This window comes from Colossoma macropomum, unplaced genomic scaffold, assembly GCF_904425465.1.
Source record: "Colossoma macropomum unplaced genomic scaffold, Colossoma_macropomum, whole genome shotgun sequence".
In the NCBI taxonomy this organism is placed as follows: Eukaryota; Metazoa; Chordata; class Actinopteri; order Characiformes; family Serrasalmidae; genus Colossoma; species Colossoma macropomum.
This window is the reverse complement of record NW_023494808.1, coordinates 12,817,996-12,838,520: the sequence shown is the minus strand read 5'-3', so window position 1 is coordinate 12,838,520 and position 20,525 is coordinate 12,817,996. Positions and strand designations below refer to the sequence as shown.

The window sequence follows — 20,525 nt, the reverse complement described above, 5'->3', positions numbered from 1 at the left end:
TTAAATAAAGACATTGTAAACTCATAACAGGCATCTGAAATAACTTCACATAAGTCATTCTGTTGAGGCTTCAACTCAAACTTTGTCGTTTATTATTGGAGCCAGGTAGCTTTCTGCTAACCAGCTCAGCCTACTCTAAAGAGAGCAGAATATATCCAGTTGCAGAGAATATAAAGTGTAAACCAGTTAGAGAGAGTCTGTTAGCAGCTAACAGTGATGCTCAACTGGCAATTCTTCTTCTGATTGGATTTTATGGGAACATATTTCAACAATAACAACTGCGCTTTTTCAAGCATGTTCACATGTCGTTTGAAGCACTTTCTTGAGAGGTTTATGCTCGTAACGTTCCCAGTCGTGCCAGAATTTTAAGTTTCACTTGGCTAAAACAGTAATGAAGAGCACTGCTGTTCCCCAATCGGATATTTGGGCCATTATCTCAAAATACAGCAGTCACATGAAAAATAAGGTGGATTTATCAGTGATAATTACATAAAAATAATAACATTGTCTGTGAGTGTATAATTGCCAAAGATAGTGACTGGCGATGCCAAAGATGGCTGGGTTGAGTTCTTGAGGCAAGGCACATACTAGCATCTGAAACGTACATGCTAATGACATGCTAATAAAGCTGCTTTTAGTTTTAAAACACTAACAACAAAAGACATGTATGATGGTGATCATAGTTTCAAGGGACTCTTGTGTCCATAAACGTTTAATCAGTTTCTTGATGCTTTAAACATCTGATTCAAAGAATGTTGGAAACGTCCATGTTATGCTCCAACAACTGTGGTCACCAACTCTGGTCCTTGAGATCTCCCTTCCTACAGAGCTTCAACCACAGGCTGCCACATCTGCTTACTAACTTCCTCAGAAATCGTCGGTTACTGGATCAGTTGTATTAGTGGTGGTAGTAGTCTTGGTGGTGATGGGGGGGGCATGTTAGATGCATTTTAGATGCAAGAGGAGGTTTGGTGACCACTGCTTCAAACAGAAGACAGTGACAGGTCATTTTCCACATTTTTGTTCTTTAATATTATTCTTTGTCATTTAATTCATGTGTTCTTATACTTCTATTTACTCTTTCTGTTGAATTCTAGGGATACACCAAACCAAGCAACTGGCTCACATACACTGACTTTTTCAAAGGCTAATGGACTCTATATGTGCACAAAATTGCTGAATGTTAGCTCTGACATGTTTTAAATATAATCTCAAAGGCCAAAACCCAAAAGTCTGAGACAACCTTTTTGTGTTCTTATGGCCATAGACAGGAATAAGAGAAACCGTCATTTTATTCCACTATCTTCTTATTGGAATGGTTTAGTGTGGCTGTGGCCATTAATTTTGATTCTGACCGACTGATCATGGCACTGTGCTTATCCCCTGTACTGAGTGGCTTTGGACCATAGCATACTTCTTCATAGTAACACCTAGATTGCAGGTACTACTGTAGCTGTAGTGTAAAAGACACTTTATAACAATTTACCAAAGAAACACCAGTTTACAAAGTACTTTGAGACAATTAATTGATAGAAATTTATTGATTAAAAAAATATATATATATGAAGCACTGCAGATGCAAATATGTATACACAGTCATAAATACACATCAAATGATGTTGATGTTGAAAAAATAAAACATCAAATCTTAAATGTGCCATAACTTTATTTTATGTCCCCCCGATTAACTTAGAAATTCAGCATATAAACAGTAACTGTGCATTAAAATATGCATAAGTGTGTTCACTTAATTTCACTCAGAAAATCAACAAAACATGTAATTTGACTGAAGCTCAAAGCTGAAAGCTTTTTAAATTTGCTCTGCTCTGTATTGATTGATTGATCATAGATATATTTGTAATTGTGTATATATTGTTTATATAGTTATATATTTCACAGATACGTTATACTTATGCCTGTTATTGCACCTTTGCACTGTCCGTTTTGCACTTTTGCTACTATTTGTACTTCTGGTAGATGCTAACTGCATTTTGTTGCCTTGTACTTGTACTGAGCAATGACAATAAAGTTGAATCTATCTATTGAGGAAAATGCACAAGACACATAAGGCCAGATTCTGCTGGATTTACCTTGATGTTCAGAGCAAGTAACATTGCCATAACACATGTTCTCTTTCATAAACAAAGAGTATTTTACAATTTGGCCTGTTTTTCAATTGATCTCATATATGGCACTACACTCTCAGAAAAAAAGGTAGTAAACTATCACTATCACTAGAACCCTCAAGGGTACCTCTCCATACCTTTAGTCCAGTAACAAAATTGTACAATAGTCCATTGAAATTATATTTTCTAAGTTGTACTGACTCCACACACCCCGTCCCGTCTCCAGCTTTTTATTTTATTGTTCTGTTTTAAAATATTAGTCAATTAAAAGGTACAAATATGTACTTTTCACCTGGAAACTTATTTAAGGTTCACAATTGGATCTTAAATCCACTGTTTTACCTTTGAGGGAACATTTACATTATTTGTACCTTGATGAACGAAAAATGTTCCTGCATAGAACCTTTATTTCTAACAGTGTACCGCCCTTTTCCCTCATTTGCATGTTCTGTTAGTGATTCATAACAAAGAAAAAGCTTGATTTAGTCTGACGGCAAGAGATAAGAACAGAAGTGGAGCATTCTCAGAGCATTTGGGATCTACTGTATCTTTCCTGAGGGCACTGTATATATTAAGTTTCCTCCTCGTCTGGAAGGAACATCCTTCTCTGACTCATTAATTTGAGAAGTCTTTCAACACATCTTTTCTGAGATGCAGTTGAAACCCTCCTTTGGCAATGCCGAATTAGACGAAGCCACCTGAAATCAACTGAGCTGGACTTATTACACCTTCCACCAAATACACTGAAAGGCCTGTTACCATAGAGAATAGTCAGAACTGCATCTAAATCACTGACTGACATTTCCTTCACTGGGATATTTCTGTTCTCTCCTATGAAACCTCTTGCAGCTTTCACTTGCAGATTGTTGTCTAGACAGCAGTAAGCGGTCCAGAAGTAACCGGGAATACGAACTCTGTTTTTTAGAGGAGGTTTGTTGTAGTCGGGAACCACCCCAGTGACGATAAAGGCAGAATTTGGCAGGCACTTCTGGTTCAGAGTGTGAGCCACATCTCTCTCTGTCTTTCTCCACTGTCCTCTGTTGAAAGATCTGTCTTGTGGAGCAGCGTTGGTGAGGGTGAAGGTGGCGTCAGAGCAGCTCGGTGACCTGGCGTGGTAGACTGGAGCCAGGTGTCCTCTGTCATAGCCTGAATTGTCATAGTCTTCATTAACAGCCTGATTGTCTATCTGCAGCATGCTGCTTTCAGGCGCCATCTCTGCTTCATTATCTCTGTCTTCAAGCTACAAGAATTGTAATGAGAAGAAGAGGAGATCTGTTTAAATGACCAGCATCATGACATGTAAGATAATGAAATTAATGTGTACCAAAAGGTGGTTCATTGTTTTTGACATACCTGAGGTTCAATATACCAGTTGTCACTTCTGTCACAATCCTTTATCCCTTCAAACTTGTAGGCTGAGTACACAGGGATCCTGTTTGCTGTGTCATACAGTGTTGCATATTCATATGTGTTATATCGAACTTGGCAGATCTGTTTGTAATTATTTCCTGGAAATACAGTCGGAGGAGACTGAGTTCCTGCTGGGTTAGCAAAGAATGCACGACACGTCTGAGTAAAATCAGGTACGACTTCACTGGAACATCCAGAGAGAGCCAGCAGAAGCAGCACCGGAGTGAGGAGGTTCATGATGGAGCTCAGGAAGAGGGATATGAGGAACAGAATCTCCTGAAAGAAAATGGAAAAAAACAGGACAAAAATAAGAAACAGAAAAAATAAGAAACAGCAGCTCATGGGCACTTCATGGAAATTCATGGCAATTAGAAGCACAAGGCTCCTTTTAGTTTTAGTTGGTTAAACACAGCTGACTGTATAACTCAAATGATTCAACTTATACAAGAGTGAAACTTTTAAAGGAAATGCTTGGTAATCTACAAAGGAACTAACTTGATTTACCAATCCTTGGGCCTGACGGTAGGCCCAAAGTTTTATTACACACTTCTATAACCTAAGAATAGCTCCATTAGTTGTCCCTGTAGTTAATGAACAAAAAGCCTTAGTATTTAATAAGCCTGGAATGTGAAGAGGTTAAAGTGCTGTTGAGCCAAAATGTAAATCAATGAAATCAAAAGGAATCAATGAATTTCCTAAAAATCAAGCTTTCACACTGATGGACTGATGGACCATCATTTTGCCCTCTATTGCATGAACTGTTACTTAAACATGATAAACCTGTTTTTATGTCTTTCTATTATATAAGATTGTTTAAATAAAGGAAGAAAATTAATTTGTTGCCTTTTGGCAACAATGCACAATCGTGGAAAGTACCACAAAATGTAAATTTTCTCTCTCTATCTGTCTCTCTACACACACATACATACTGTTGGAACAAAACCTTGTATCTCCATTTTTCAGTTTTTGACATATTTTGAAAATGCTTTTTGTCCTTTACATTGTGTGTAAATTTCATGATGAATGGACCAACAGAAACGCTTCAAAATGACTTCTGGTTCCATTGACTTACATTAAAAGTAAAGTTGTTTTTTTCCTTCTCCTGTAAAGTTCTCATTTTGGAGGTACAAGGTTTTGTTCCGACAACAGCGATATATATCAGTGTATTAGCCACCTGTAAAGCAAACTACAACATCTTCTAGGAAGAAAATGTTGTTGTTTAAAGATCATGACCTTCTCAGTGTCAAGTGTCCATGGAAAAAGGGAGTGCAAACAGGATTTCCTGGTCATGGTCATTTGTCCTTTCAAAGTAAAAAATGCCTTTTCCACAGTTAAACAGCAATGTGAAACAAAAATTGTACTAATCAACCAACTAAGTTACAACTTATAAGCCAGTTAAGAGACAAGCACATTTCCACAGACATTTCTGAATCCAAGCCTGTTATCACTTTACCTTCTTTAACTTCATTTAGACGGAAACTAAGGATGCAAAAGCTGCTTCAACGTTTTCTGCTACACACGCTTTTCTTCCTAAACTTGTGAATTGTTGTTAGCGTAGTGATAACATACTACTTGAATCCCGTAGTTACACTGTCCTTTGTATTTGACTGATTCTTGGTTAAACATCAATAAAACAAATAAAACATTTTTAATTTTATTTATTTCTTACCTGTTGCTGCTGAGACCAGTGCAGTCTGCTTCTTCTTGATTCTCTCCGTCACGTCTCTCAGCACACGCTCATTTATAGGCCATCGCATGTGTACATATAGACACGAAAGTAGTCTTCATCAGTGATGAAACGTGTAGGAAACCATATGTTTGGTGAAAAACTTGCTGAGTGGTACAAAAGTTGGTGAAACCTTCTGAGAGCCGAGGAAGTTGGTGAGGAACTTGCTGAGTGGTGAGGATGCAGCTGCATATGTAGTTGCTTTATCCCATTAACATTTTAAACGAAATGTCTCAAACAGATAAAGAGAAGAGCAGTTATCTCTTTCATTATTTCTGTTAGTGGGTCCAGGCTTGTAAGCACGAAGGCATCTGTGCTCTTGAGGAAACTGACCTTGTGTCAGCGGGATGTGATACTTGTTAGTTCCGTATTTCAGCTTTGGCAAGACGGTATTTTCAATTTCTGCACTTGTGTCCCTTTTTCACTTGAACCATTTCAACATACACTTAAAATAACAAACAAGCCAGGTCTTTGTTTCTATCTTAATAATAAAATGTACCATTAGATTTGTTCAGTCTTTTTGTAAGTTTTCTCCTTCTTTTCTACTTAAAAGTTTGCACTTATTGGCCATTTTTGCCAGAGAATAAATAAAACAAGGGTGACCTCTAGTGTTTGCATGATATTAAAAGTTGCTTTGAGTAGTTTTACAGACTACTGCCAACTCCTGCTGTAGTGAAAGTTGTTACCTTTCATGCAGGTGCATTAAGTACAATATATAGACAAAAGTATTGGGACACACCTCTTAATCATCGAATTCCGGTGATTCATTCAGTCCTATTTCCGCAGGTGTATAAAGTCAAGCACCTAGCCATGCAGCCTGCCTTTACACACATTAGTAAAAGAACTGGTCGTTCTGAAGAGCTCACTGAATTTGAGCATGGTGCTGTAATAGGATGCTACATTTGCAACACATCAGTTCAAACCTCCTCTGGCTTTAACATCAGCACAAAAACCCGTGTGCCAGGAGCTTCATGGCATGGGTTTTCCATGACCAAGCAGCTGCATGCAAGCCTTACATCACCAAGCACAGTGCCAAGCCTTGGATGGAGTGATGTAAAGTGCTGCTACTGGACTATTGTGTGGAGTAAGGAAATCACACTTCTCTATCTGTCAGTCTGATGGACGAGTCTGGGATTGTTGGATGCCAGGAGAATGTTACCTGCCTGACTACACTGTAAAGTTACAACAGTTTACAACTGTAAAGTTTGGTGGAGGAGGGATAATGCTATGAGGTTGTTTTCCAGGGGTTGGCCTAGGCACCTTAGTTTGTCGGTGTAACGTGTGGGTGTCCCAATACTTTTGTCCATATAGTGTATGTGTGTGTCAGCTGTAGCCTTTGTGGTGTGTTTCTTACTGGAGATGTGAGGCGACAGTGAGCTGAAGGACTTAGTTGGCTCTAGTTTTTTCATGCCAGCTTGTTGTTTCTGGGCCCTTCAGAAGAAACTAAAGCACATTTATTTCACTCCCTTTCATAAAGCAGATCTCTTATTTGCTATATTTGCCTATTATACTTACATTTCTTCAGTCACTGAAGGGGTCCTGATCTGACCAAGAACAAAACTGTGCTGAACATAAAGCCTGTTATTAAAAGAGAATAATTCAATAAAATAAACTCACAGCTCCCTCTACAGCGCCCCCTACAGGACCAGAATAGTTCTGATCTGGGATAATTACTACTGTTTTATAAACAGGTGAAAGGACAGTCTGGAGAAACACTGTCCTAATATGGTGGGCAAGAACTGGAATCGACTTGACGGCACAATAATAATAATAACCATAATAATAATAGTAATAATAGTGGCAGTAGTAGCTCTTTAATATCTACTCAGACATTCTTTGTAAAGCACCTCCTCACTACATGTCTACTGTGCTGCGCTGTGGTGCCCTTCATGAGGGATCTTAGTGAATTTGGTCTTGTGAGAGCAGCACCTCCAAGGCCCAATCCCATTTCTTCTTTTTACCCCTACCCCTTGTTTTCAAGTGTCACACACTTGAGTGAGTATCTGAAAAGCCTCCGTTTGGAGGGCCATATAGCCCTAACACTTCACCCCACCCCTCTATCTCAACAAAAATCGGGACACCCTAACCCTACATGTGAACGGACAAAACAGAGGGCTAAGGGCTAAGTGGTAGAGGCGAGGGGTGAAATGGGATTGGGCCTAAATCTGTAAGACCACTATGAATTAAGTACATACATGTGAGACATATAAGACTGTCTAATTCTGCAGTATTAAAGATTGTGAACTATATGAAAAGCCAAAAGAATGAACAGACCAAAGCTACTATCTCCCTACTCTGCCCTGCATTTACAGTGAAGTTATTCATTTTAGACACTTTTTAACTTGTTATAACAGTTTACCAAAGAAACACCAGTTCACAGAGTACTTTGAGACAATTAACTGACAGAAATTTATTGATTTAAAATAAAATATATATGTATGAGACACTGCAGATGCAAATGTATATCCACAATCACATGCAAAGGTTTGAACACGCCTGGTGAATGACATTGTGTCGGTGTTCTAAGTGAAAATGAGTTCACACATGTTCTGTAGAGAACACACTTCTGCACGTTTTAGAGCGTAATAGCAGGAAAGGTAGAAGGAGAGCATGAGGCGAGTATTCTCTGAGAATTTAGGAGCTACCAAGTGTTCCAGTATTTCTGCAAGACATGGTATATATTAACGTTATTGACCACCTTCTCTGAGTAATCTCTCAACACAAGTTTTCAAGGGCTCAAATAATTTGCAGAGGTGAATATTCAAAAGCCTCAGTGGATCTACCGGGTTGGGCTCATCACACATTCCGCCAAATACTCTGAAAGTTCCTTGATCATACAGAGCGGTCAGAATTACATCCAGTAATGTGACTGACATTTTCTGCACTGGGTCATTTTTGTTCTCTCCTATGAAACCTTCTGCAGCTTTCACTTTCAGGTTGTTGTCTAGACAGCAGTAAGCGCTCCAGAAGTGACTGGGAATACGAACTCTGTTGTTTAGTTTATCAGGGCCAGGAACCACCCCAGTGACAACATAGGCCGAATTTCCCTTACACTTCTCCCCCAGAGCTTTAGCCACAGCTTCCTCTGTCTTCTTCCACTGGCCTCTGTTGAATGAGCTGTCTTGTGGAGCGGCGTTGGTGAGGGTGAAGGTGGCATCAGAGCAGCTCTGGGACCTGGCGTGGTAGACTGGAGCCAGGTGTCCTCTGTCATAGCCTGACCACAGGTAGTCTTCGTTAACAGCTTGATACGCTAACTGGGTCAAGCCGCATATGTCATACGCCATCTTTCGGTCAAAATATCTGTGTTCAAGCTGTAATAATTTGTTTAGTGAAAAGAAGAGGAGGTCTGTTTAAATAATGAGCATAACATAAAAATAGTATAACAAAATATATGTGTACCAAAACGTGATATGTTGCTTTTTAGTATACCTGAGGTTCAATGTACCAGTTGTTTCGTCTTTTACAACCCATTAAACCTTCAAACTTGTAGGCTGAGTAGACGGGGATCCTGTTTGCTGTGTCATACAGTGTTGCATATTCATATTTGTTATCTAGAATTTGGCAGATCTGTTTGTAATCATTTCCTGTAAACACAGTCGGAGGAGACTGAGTTCCTTCTGGATTAGCAAAGAAATCAGGACACGTCTTCTTAAAATCATCTACGACTTCGCTGGAACATCCAGAGAGAGCCAGCAGAAGCAGCACTGAAGCTAGAAGGTTCATGATGGAGCTCAGGAAGAGGGACGTGATGAGGAACAGAATCTGCTGGAGGAACACATGAAACGAAACTGGTCTACTTTCTGGGTTATGCACAGAAAAGAAGGAGAAAACAAGGAACGGAGCTCTTCATCACAGCTCATGATAATCAGAAGCACCAGGCTCATCTAGTCAGCTTTAGTTCTGTAAACACAGCTGACTGTATAACTCAAATGATTTAACTAATACATGAGTGACACGGTCCCACTTTATATTAAGGGTCTCTAATAACTGTGTAGTTACACATGAATAACATATAAAACAACACTGTAACTACTAATGATTTAGTCAATGTTGCAGGTGGATTATAGAAGTACAGCATGTGTAATTACACATGTGTATCAACTTCAGTTTTGCCTCATGTAATTACACAAGTGTATCTTCTACAGAGGAACTTTCCTGTAGTGTAGTGTTAAAGTTACACTGTAAAATAAGTGGACAGTTCCTGTGTAGTTATTATGTAAGTACTGTGTAATAATGCAGTGGTAATATAGACGTTGCTTTGGGGGTGAAATGCAACACATTTAATTAATGTTATTATAGCTACATGTTAATTTAAGGGGGAGTGTGCTGTTCTGTCACATTACAGAATGGTTTAAAGCTGAAACTGGTTACAGTGTCACAGCACTAGCAACATAAATGATAGCTAAATGTTAGGAAAGCTGGCAGATACAGTGTAAGTAATGTTTTGATGTATGTTATTAGATCCTTCCTTTTACTGCTGGGAAAAAAACCCTTCTAAAAAACTGCTGTTCCAGTCTGTTTACAGATGTAATTACATTTGTGTTATTACCCTCATGTAATTACATGAGAGACAATAGGCTGTTACAACTACTAATATACACTTGTTTAATTACATGAGGCAAAACTGAAGTTGATACACATGTGTAATTACATAGGCTGTACTCTGTACTCTGTAATCCATCTGTAACAGTGACTAAATCATTAGTAGTTACATTGTTGTTCACATGTAACTACACAATTATTAGAGACAATAAAAAGTGGGACCAGTGAAACTTTTAAAGGAAATGCTTGACAATCGACAAAAAAACTAACCTGACATTCCTTTTAAAAATACTTAAAGTGCTGCTGAGCATAAATGTGAATCAATGAAATAAAAAAAAATCAATGAGTTTCTTATAAATCAAGCTTTTACAGTGATGGACTGATAAACCATCATTCAGTTTTTAATTGCACGAATAATTACTTGAACGTAATAAAACCATTTTGATGTGTTTGTATTATTTAATATTGCTAAAATAATGGAAATATATGAATAAAATTAATTTGTTGTCCTATGGCAACAATGGGCAATCGTGGAAAGTACCACAAAATGTAATTTTTTCTCTAAAAATATCCTTTTCTTGAAAACAATGCTAAACAAATCCAGATTATACTGAGTGAAATGTATAACCCACTATTTACACATTTAATAGAATTTCAATTGTTAGTTGGTATGTATGGTAATAACATTTTAATAACATTTGAATAAGACACAGGGACATCACTGCTGCCTACAATTTGCATATATATACATACATATATGTATAAAGTGTGTTAGGCACCTGTAAAGCATCTACAATATATTATCTTTAAGGACCTTCTCAGGGTCAAGTGTCCATGGAAAAAGGGAGTGCAAACAGGATTTGTGCTTTCACAGTAAAAAACACCTTTTCCACAATTAAACAGCAAAACATGGATTTTATTTTACTGCCTTTTAATAACATTGAGGTAAAGTAATTGTTGCCATATGGCAACACCATGCAATACAGGGCTAATTCTAATAAATAATATTAATTGTTAAACAACAATAAATAGAAATCGTGCACTAAAATTAAAAGAGAAATGTCAGATTTGTTCTGTTTGCTCTCTGAAGATGTATTGACTCATTTTTACATCAGAATCAGTGATATATATCCTTTGACCAGAGGAGCATTTGACCGTACGACTGCTTAGACAGAAAACAGTTGCTAAAGCTGCTACAAAGTTTTCTGCTGCACACGCTTTTCTTCCTAAACTCGTGAATTGTTGTTAGCGTAGTGATAACATACTACTTGAATCCTATAGTTACACTGTCCTTTGTATTTGACTGATTCTTGGTTAAAAATCAACAAAACAAGTAAAAAATATGCTCAGTTTTATTTATTTCTTACCTGTTGCTGCTGAGACCAGTGCAGTCTGCTTCTTCTTGATTCTCTCTGTCACGTCTCTCAGCACATGCTCATTTATAGGCCATCGCATGTGTACATATAGACACGAAAGTAGTCTTCATCAGTGATGAAACGTGTAGAAAACCATATGTTTGGTGAAAAACTTGCTGAGTGGTGCAAAGGTTGGTGAGAAACTTTCTGAGAGCTGAGAAACTTCCTGAGGAACCTTCTGAGAGCTGAGGAACTTGGTGAGGAATTTGCTGATTGTCAAGGTTGCATTATCTATACTGCAGTTCCTTTTTCCCATTAAACGGGTGCAGAACAAGACCCGGAGGAAGTTTTTGGACATAGTGGCATTGTTTACCTCCGATGGAGCTGAGACAGAATGGAATAATTCAGCTCTGGCAGAGCAGTTAGTCCTTTAGAACACACCAGTGCTTGGCCAGTCAGAACCACAGTTTATACGAGACTTGCTGTGGCAGTGGCAAGAGCTACCTGCAGATCTTGTGCTGAAATCTTGGGATTCTTAGAGACTTCTTAGCATCTTACGGTCTGCTGTCAGGTTAAATTTGATGGGGTAACCTGGCCTGGACAAGTTGGCAGAGGCTTTAAATCTACTCTGCTTGTAGATGATCTTCTGGACAGTAGAATGAGAGTAGTTTCCAATATTTTGGATATCATCTTAAACCTCTTCCTAGACTCAGGCATCTACTTTCTGAAGGCCTCAGAGAGCAAATCAATCCAGATAGCTGAGGTTTAAATTAAGTTCCTCCAAGATATTCTCTAATGGTATTCTAATCATTAACACCTGATCAAGTGCACCTGATTTCAATTTGACACGTTTAAAGTACCAAGATCCAGTTTCCACTGCAGGGGTCCATGCTGCCAAGGACCTCCCACCGCCTATATGGTGGTTGGGCATCTGATCAGGATGCCCCCTGAGCACCTCCCAGTGGGGGTTTACCAGACACAGTCTTCTGGGATGAGACCCTGGGGTTGCACCCTGGAGGGATTATATATCCAAGTTGGCCTGGGAGCGGCTCAGGGTCCCCCAGAACAAGCTGGATGGGCATCCTTACTTCTTCATTAGACTGTACATACATGAATGCTGCATTGGGTTCAGTCAGGAACGTCAATAATGCCACCAACTTTAGGATGATCAACATTGCTGCTGAACTGCATTCAGTACAATTAGACAGCTGCAGTTTAAGAAAGATGCCATCCAAAATTGTAGTACTTCAAGAACATTGCACCCAGAATGTGAGATAGGATCATATAATGGAGAGAATGCAGCCAGAAACACTCATGTCTGTGTGATATTTATCTATAGATATGGCCTTGAGATTGGTGAAGCACAAAGAACTATAATAAACATGTACAGCAGTGGTCTCCAACCCTAGTCATGGAGAGCGACCTTCCGGCAGAATTTGGTTCCTGCCTGTACCCAGTAAACTGCCCCCTTACCTAACTCTAATACTTCTGATTGATGGGAAAGATTGAATAAAACATTCCCTGATTAGTAATCAAAAAACTAAATATTGGCTATTCAATAAATTGAATATTGGACTAGAAAACCCTCCTAATAAGATAATATAGGGAAGCAGACTATGGACTGCATGCAGCAGAATCTCTAACGGGAGTTTCTGGGCCCACAGAAGGGAGCTGTAGCAGATGACAGTTTAAGTTATAGCTGAGGTTCACTCTTGTACATATGTGGAGGGTTGTGTAAGATGCCCTATGGAGAGTTGCGCAAGAGGGCCCTTAAGGAGAGAGCAATCTGGTAAGAGTCAGACCAGCGTGGGTTTTAGAAACAGACATCATATGCGTTTGGTTTTAAAGGCTATCCAAAAAGGTATAAGGTTTGGACATGTTGGGGACTAAAATAGTATGGAATTGTGTAACTGGGGTGGGGAGACTACCTCACCACCCCAGAGGGGAATAAAAAGGGATGTTTCGAGATGTTCTTTGCATCGTGGTTGACCAATAACCATCTTGCCATTTTATGCCCAATGAAGCGAAGACCTTTTTCCTTCATTCCACAAGAACTCAGTGGCTGAAGTCTTTTTGCATTCCTTTTCCTTTCCTTTTTTCTTGATATTTTTTTATTCTTTTAATTCTCTTTGAAGATATTAGATTACAGATAGTTATTAGGGCAATAGTATAGATAATATTAGAGTTACTTACAAATGTCCAGACCCTGGACAAAAAGAGATAGCTCTTGGTTACGACATGATCCAGCCAATCAGAGACTTGGGAAGAGGTTGATTAGATATAGCAGGTGTGGTAGATGTGGTTGGAACCAGGCTCTGCAGGAAGGTCGCTCTCCAGCACCAGGGTTGGAGTTTATGTGGTGAAGTTACATCGTTTTATTTATTCACATTAGATAAGCACCTTCGTTTTGTGTTTTGTGGGTTTTATTGCATTTTTAGCTTAGATGTGACTCACACATTTATGGATTTGCTGATGAGTGTGGAACTATTGTGTTTGTAATAGAGCTTGTGCAAAATTTGTGTCGGTTTTTTAAGACTGAATAATTTTGGTGCTGCTCCAGACGGCTAACCAGCATGTTCATAGTTATGCAATATCCATGCAACAGTGACAGTGTGTGTGGCGGTGGCTGAGGAGTTCAGCCAGCTAGGTGGATTTGACCGAGGCAGGCAGCCGGGATAGTAGGGACACTGAATATAGACTTAAGTCTGAATGTCAGATGGAATGATACAGCTGAACGAGTAGAAAGATGGCTAAGCAGAGTTCAGGAGCGATGAAGGTCTACAGTGAGAGGAGAACACAGGAGACCAGGACTTCACCACAGGCAGTGGAAGGTAAAGATGGGAGTCTATGTAGATTTGAAGGAGGCAGGTTTCTGGCATGATCCTCCCCCCAGTTTTCAGTTTTTCCATAACTCTGTTTTGCACACTTATCACAGTTGCAGACAGACTGTATTTTGCTACTCTTGCTAGTTTGCTGTTTTGCAGGTTAAGTCAGCTAATTAAGCTGGATAACAGTTAGTTTGGTGGTGGCTAACTAGCAGCAGCTAGATAAGCAAGGTTGCTAATTTCAGTGTGTATTTCCTAGTGTTTGAAACGTGGCGGGGGACGTTGTCCCCTGGTGGAAGGTCTGACTATGAGGTAACCTATATGTTGATGACTACTGTAATGTTCACCCTGTAGGTTTTTCATAAGTATTACTAAGAAGGATACTTTTAACTTCATATCTGTATGAATATCAATTATTCCTCAAGTCTTTTTAATTGATTCAGTCTTTTTTCAACAGGCAGTTCTGCTGCGTCCTATAAGATGTAAAACTAAATTATAATTTATATTATGATACAAAATTCTGGTCATTTATTGGTTGGTTCACCAAAACATATTGTTCAGGTTTACCCAAAAGAGAAGAATTTCATGTTAATAGTCAAATATATATGGAAATGGAAATTAAAGGTAAACCAATGTCAAGTTTCTTAGTAAGGATTTGGGCCACCACCACTTGCGGAAGTTTAAATGTATCTTAGCATTGTTTCCACAGGTCTCTGAAACTGTACTGGTGGGACAGAACAACATTCTTCCAAAAGCTAGTTCCTCAATTGTTGCATTGATGATTGTGATGGAGAACACTCTCTAAGTACAACAGCTTCTCACAGGAGAACACTCACATCAAGATTCATCATTCCATAACCCTTCCCGCTAAGGCAGTAGTGGCAAACTCTAGTCCTGGAGGGCCGGTTACTAGTACTTAGTAAGTAGACTAAGTAAGTCAAACCCAACTCAAGCTTATCAGACATTAATAGGCAACAATAGAATTTTACTATATTTGTTCTTTCATTTTTTAAAATTATTTTAATTCAGTATGTTGATAAAGTGAGTTAATGTTGTTTATGTATTCATATATGTATCTATATCCATATAAGTCTCAGTACTGAATTGAATTCAGAACCATTAGCCAACTGTGTTTGCACACAGTGGAATTAGACCTCCACATTTAACCCATGCGTGCAGTGAAACACCCACATACATGCACCCTATCCACAGCGCCCGGGGAACAATTGGGGATTAGGTGCCTTGCTCAAGGGCACTTCAGTCATGGACTGTCAGCTGAGGGGGTTGAACCAGCAACCTTCCAGTCACAGGGCTGGTTCCCTAATCTCTGGCCCACGACTGCCCCCTACACATGCAATGTAGCATGTTCAAGAAATGAGTACATGTTTATTCTGGGTTATTGTTCTCCAGCAGTTATTCTCAGAGTTTATTCTACGAGGACTCTTATTCTGAAGGGCAGGGTCAGCTCACTGGCTGTGTTCTTTTAGAACAGGACGAACTAAGCAGTCTAGCGCTAGAAGTCAAAGAGGGGAGATGTGAGCTGAGTGTAGAGTGAGTTGTTAGCCAGAAGCCTTGCTTATTGTATGGAGTGGCTGTGGCTGACTACAGCCCTTATATATGGAGGCAATAATAAATACAGTTATGCACAACAATGAAAAGGGCACTTGTACAGTACTATGGAGTCCCTACATGGTGATGTTTTTTAAGAAGGCAAGGCCACAAATCAATATATTTAGGCCAAATTTAATATATTAAGGCCACAAGTTAAGTTTCTTGTGGTCACATGGGCTCCATATAGTAATTTGTGGCCACACCTTAAAAATAATAATCCCCCACACTAATATTTTCCTGTATAGTAATCCATACACATAGTTCAATCTATTTCCTGACTCCTCCCCTCCAGGTAACTGCTGCAGAGTTGACTAATGTCAGTATATTTTTAAAATTACCTTATTTTTTTCATAGTGAAACTGGCAACTCATACGTCTTGTTTTTACGATTTTTTTCATTCATTTATTAAAATTTTTTATAGAAATCCATTGATTAAAAGTACAACAAACGAAAATGAATCAACACAGTGCAGATTTCTTTATGTAGGTAAAGAGAGAAAGAGAGAGGTTTTTTTTTGCCTTTTTCTGATGCATAGGACGCTCCACAGCATGATTTCTTCTATGATTTGGGGTTGAAACCTTTCTTTTCTTTTTGGTGAGACTGAAAAGGATGTTGAAACTATCAGCCGGCCTGAACCTCCGATTAATTACATTTACCACCAAAAACACGGAAAAATTTACCATACTCATCTCTCAGCTTTCTGTCTAGATTTTTGACTGACATTTCCTGCACTGGGTCATTTTTGTTCTCTCCTATGAAAGCACCTGAAGCTTTCACATTCCGCTTGTGGTCTAGACAGCAGTAAGCGGTCCAGAAGTGACTGGGAATACGAACTCTGTTCTTTAGTTTATCAGCGCCAGGAACCACCCCGGTGACGATATAAGCAAAATTTCCCTTACACTTCTTCTCCAGAGCTTTAGCCACGGCGTTCTCTGTTCTCTTCCATTCTCCGTTGTTAAATTTATCGTTTTGTGGAGCGGCGTTGGTGAGGGTGAAGGTGGCATTAGCGCTGCTCTGTGATGTGGCGTGGAAGACTGGAGCCAGATGTCCTTTTACAAAGTGATGATTGTGCGTCCCATTGTAGTCTGCATTGACAGCTTGATTATTTATCTGGGCCACACTGCTTTCAGATGCCATCTGTCGGCCCTTATTTTGGTCTTCAAGCTGCAAGAATTTGTTTAGGAACAAATAGAGTTTTAAATGTAATACATAACTACAAAATTAATCATGTAGTTAGTGTCGTAATTAAGTCAATTTACATTCAGTTTACGTTCTGTATTAACAGGTGTCTGCACTTCTGATTCTGTACCAGGCTCGGCTCAGGGGGCTATTCAGGGGGCCAATGCCCTACTCTCCAATCTTCGTGCCCCACTAAACGCACTGTTTTTCATACATACTTGTATACTTCCAGGCAGCAAAAACAGAAAAAGTGAAACTAAACTTTAATGCCATTGAACTACACTGAGAGTTTGAGTGCCTTTCTGTATTATTCTGTATTACCAGCATTTTAGTCATGTGCTATGTATGTGCAAAGCTAAATCAGTGGGTTTTCTAATTGGACAGAGCTTTGGTGTTTTGCTGTAAGCAGGGTCGGTCTTTTCCCTAGGCTAACGTAGGCAGCCGCCCTTTGGCCCCGATTAGCCAAGGCGCAAATTAGATATATTGTATGTATTGATGTTTCCAAATATACACTGTAAAAAAATAGCTCCTCAGATCAACCTGAAAGTATTATTTCATAAGGAAATGAGTAAATAACTAGTTTTATTCAACCTAAATAAAAACTTTGAATGAATGATTCTTTCAATAAATGTAATTTTTTGAGTTAGCAATACAACTAATTTAATTGCTTGTTAATAGATGAAGTTACTTTTTTAAGTAAGTTATTTTTTACAGTGTATATACATTAAAAAACATTAAAAATAGCTGTTATTTCTGAATGTAGTGATTTTCAGTCCTTTGCATGCAGCACCACCCCAATCATGTTTGTAATGGACTATACCATTTTTGTTGTTTTGTGATGTCACAACTGTAAAGAAAGATTAGTATCAAAAAGGCAATTAAGCGATCATCTACATTATGGAGAGGAGGTGCTTCTGTGTGATTTTTTGTGTGCTGGGAGAAAAAATCAAATAAAGTCATCCAAGTGCAGCAGAGAAAAGAAAAAATAGGGAGGAAAGCAAAAAGTTTGTTGCTACACTTCTGAAGCCAACAACATTTTTCAGTCAGAACAGAGTTCTGCGCAGGCTCTGCAGACTGTACCCAATGCCAGTGATAATGTGTGTATAGATAGTATAGGACATAGTCGATATATAGATAGTTAGTATATAACTTCCTGGAAAAACAACAAATCTATTTACTTACATGTTACTCACGGGGTGTGTGGAGTCAATACAACTTAGAAAACATCATTTCAATAATTTATGGTACAATTATGTTCCCTGACTAAAGGTACTGAGATGTACACTTGAGGGAACCACCCCGGTGACAAGAGGCGGCCTGCCCCAGTGATAGTTTAGAGCCTTTGTTTCTGAGAGTGTAAATGTGGTTCTCCTGATGATTCTCTCCTGAATATGTGGCTCTAACTTTACTTTGTTTTTTCCTTTTTCACATGGATGCACTGCACCATCACCCAACAACCACCAGCATAACACGAATACAATGTAAATGCAGGGTTGGGAAAGCTACTGAAAAATTAGTAGTTAACTACTTTGTAGCTACTTTCCCAAAATTTGTAGCTGCTACAATTTAGCTACTTTTCAAGAAAGAGTAGTGGCTACTTTTTGAAAAGTAGTGCACTACTATTTAGCTACTTTCAAAGCTTGACTGTCAGATTGTTTGTGTATCTTAACCTGACACACCAAACAAACCCAACTGATAGTGTGAACAAGACACTGCATTTAATCATGTGCCAGAGAGAAACATACAATTGAAAAGCTGAAAACATACAAAAAGCTGGCGAATGATAAGCGACTTCAGCCTCGCAAAAAGTTAAATGTTGAGAGACATTTTACAAGAAAAGTTTACTGACTGAGATGGGAGAAAAGCAGCTATAGCTGAGCTAAAGGTTAAAGCAGAGCAAAGTAAGTCTGTGTTTTTGTTTATATTTAGTGTATTTATGTTTTACTCTATACTAGCACATCAGCACATACTGAGACATATTTACAGCCATGATGGTAAAACAGATATAAAATGTTGTGGCTCCCAAGGTGGTTTTATTTTTGTTGAAAGGACAAAAAGGCTCTGCTTAACATTTGGGTTGTGACCCCTGAGCTAAGTCTACTAGTAAGGGGTGATCAGCACGTGGGGCCAGCATGTGACTGTTTGCTCGAACTGTCCACAACTCAGTCAGTTAACGACCTCGTTCTACGGTTCAGATTTTACGCAGATTGCCTGAAGCGTGCAGGGAAATTGAAGTGAAAAATATCGCTATAGCTACACAAAAATGTGTAGGCACTACAGCTACTAGCTAAGTTTCATAAAACTGTAGCAGCCACAGCTATTAGCTACAAAAATTGTAGTTAACTACAAAAATAGCGTGCTACTTAGCTACTCCCCCATCCCTGTGTAAATGCAGTTGCTGGTTAACGTACCTGAGGTTCAATATACCAGCTGCCTTTTCTGTCAAAACCCTTTTTTCCTTCAAACTTGTAGGCTGAGTAGACGGGGATCCTGTTTGCTGTGTCATACAGTGTTGCGTATTCATATGTGTTCTTTAGAATTTGGCAGATCTGTTTGTAATTTTTTCCTTTAAATACAGTTGGAGGAGACAGAGTTCTTCCTGGATTAGCAAAGAATTGAGGGCACGTCTGGGTAAAACTGTTTACGACTTCACTGGAACATCCAGAGAGAGCCAGCAGAAACAGCACCTGAGTGAGGAGGCTCATGGTGAAGATCAGGAAGAGGGATGTGATGAGGAACAGAATCTGCTGGAGGAACAAATAAAACAAAACTGGTCCACTTTCTGGGTTATGCACAGAAAAGAAGGAGAATATAAAGGAGAATATAAAGGCTCAGGAGCTTTTCATGACAATCCTGATAAAACATGGTTAAATACCAAGTTCATGTTATTTTGGTTTGAAAATACCACAATACAATCAAAGAACTGAAAAGTTTCTGAAATGAAACATCCACTGAGGAAAGTCTGTGGTAGTTCAGGCATCTTCTGCATCTACAACGTCTACTGGTTGTTATCTATATTAGACTCATTGCTCCATCGCACAAAAACTATTGCTATAATTAAATGTTTTTAAATGTTTAACTCTGAGCCACAACTGCATTTACCCTCTGGGAAACTGACCATATCAGAGGGCTGTGTGGCCTTACTCTGGGCAGTGCAACCTGATTTAACTTGAGCCAAGATGCAACTTTAAAGATGTTATTTTAAAGTTCAAAGTTTCTGCATAATTCAATTGTTAAGATGTAAACAAAGTTAATCAGAGTGTTTTGATGTGAGATGCTGCATACTAGGGAAATTCATCAAGTCACATCTGAAGAGTTTAATGCCTCTAAAATCTCCCTCTGTTACATGAAGTGTTTTTGAATACACTGCCTGATGCCAGAGACATTGTTTATCATTTATTGTTTATCATTTTGAGATAAACTTTTGGCCTAAATTGTTTTTTTCTTTTTTACCAAATATTAAGAAATTAAAAAAACTTGGAGTTGAAATACCTCTATAAATTTGCAACACTGAACATGGAGACATTCCAATTCCCTTCCTTAAACTTGTAAATTATATTGTTTTTCCAAAGCACTTGATTCTTGTTGAAAACAGACAAACAAACAAACAAACAAACAAACAAAACAATAAACAAAAGGTTAGACGCGATTCCTACCTGTCAGTGCTGGGACCGATGCAGAGGTCTTACCAAAGAGTGCTGGTTCCTGACTCTGTCCTTCATGTCCTTCAGCTCATGCTTCTACATATATA

General features: G+C 38.8%; 3 protein-coding genes across 4 annotated transcripts; all 3 read right to left on the bottom strand.

Annotated features, from left to right (window-relative positions):
- Positions 1 to 2,606: 2,606 nt before the first annotated feature.
- Positions 2,607 to 5,266, bottom strand: LOC118798155 (endonuclease domain-containing 1 protein-like). The gene is made up of 3 exons (XM_036557512.1): positions 5,206 to 5,266; positions 3,480 to 3,812; positions 2,607 to 3,366 (listed from the first exon to the last, which is right to left on the bottom strand). Exons 2-3 carry the CDS (start codon positions 3,771 to 3,773, stop codon positions 2,698 to 2,700), a joined length of 963 nt encoding a protein of 320 aa, XP_036413405.1. The 5' UTR covers positions 3,774 to 3,812; positions 5,206 to 5,266; the 3' UTR covers positions 2,607 to 2,697.
- Positions 5,267 to 7,291: 2,025 nt separating this feature from the next.
- On the bottom strand, positions 7,292 to 11,250 carry LOC118798140 (endonuclease domain-containing 1 protein-like). Of its 2 annotated transcripts, none has more exons than XM_036557491.1 (3): positions 11,172 to 11,250; positions 8,692 to 9,027; positions 7,292 to 8,573 (listed from the first exon to the last, which is right to left on the bottom strand). In XM_036557491.1, exons 2-3 carry the CDS (start codon positions 8,983 to 8,985, stop codon positions 7,950 to 7,952), a joined length of 918 nt encoding a protein of 305 aa, XP_036413384.1. In that variant the 5' UTR covers positions 8,986 to 9,027; positions 11,172 to 11,250; the 3' UTR covers positions 7,292 to 7,949. The 2 variants fall into 2 exon arrangements, with proteins under 2 accessions (XP_036413384.1, XP_036413385.1); XM_036557492.1 differs by having other exon boundaries at positions 8,692 to 9,024; positions 11,172 to 11,215.
- Positions 11,251 to 13,920: 2,670 nt separating this feature from the next.
- Positions 13,921 to 20,525, bottom strand: LOC118797983 (endonuclease domain-containing 1 protein-like). Its single transcript, XM_036557279.1, has 4 exons — positions 20,431 to 20,525; positions 19,186 to 19,518; positions 16,276 to 16,759; positions 13,921 to 13,937 (listed from the first exon to the last, which is right to left on the bottom strand). Exons 2-4 carry the CDS (start codon positions 19,477 to 19,479, stop codon positions 13,921 to 13,923), a joined length of 795 nt encoding a protein of 264 aa, XP_036413172.1. The 5' UTR covers positions 19,480 to 19,518; positions 20,431 to 20,525.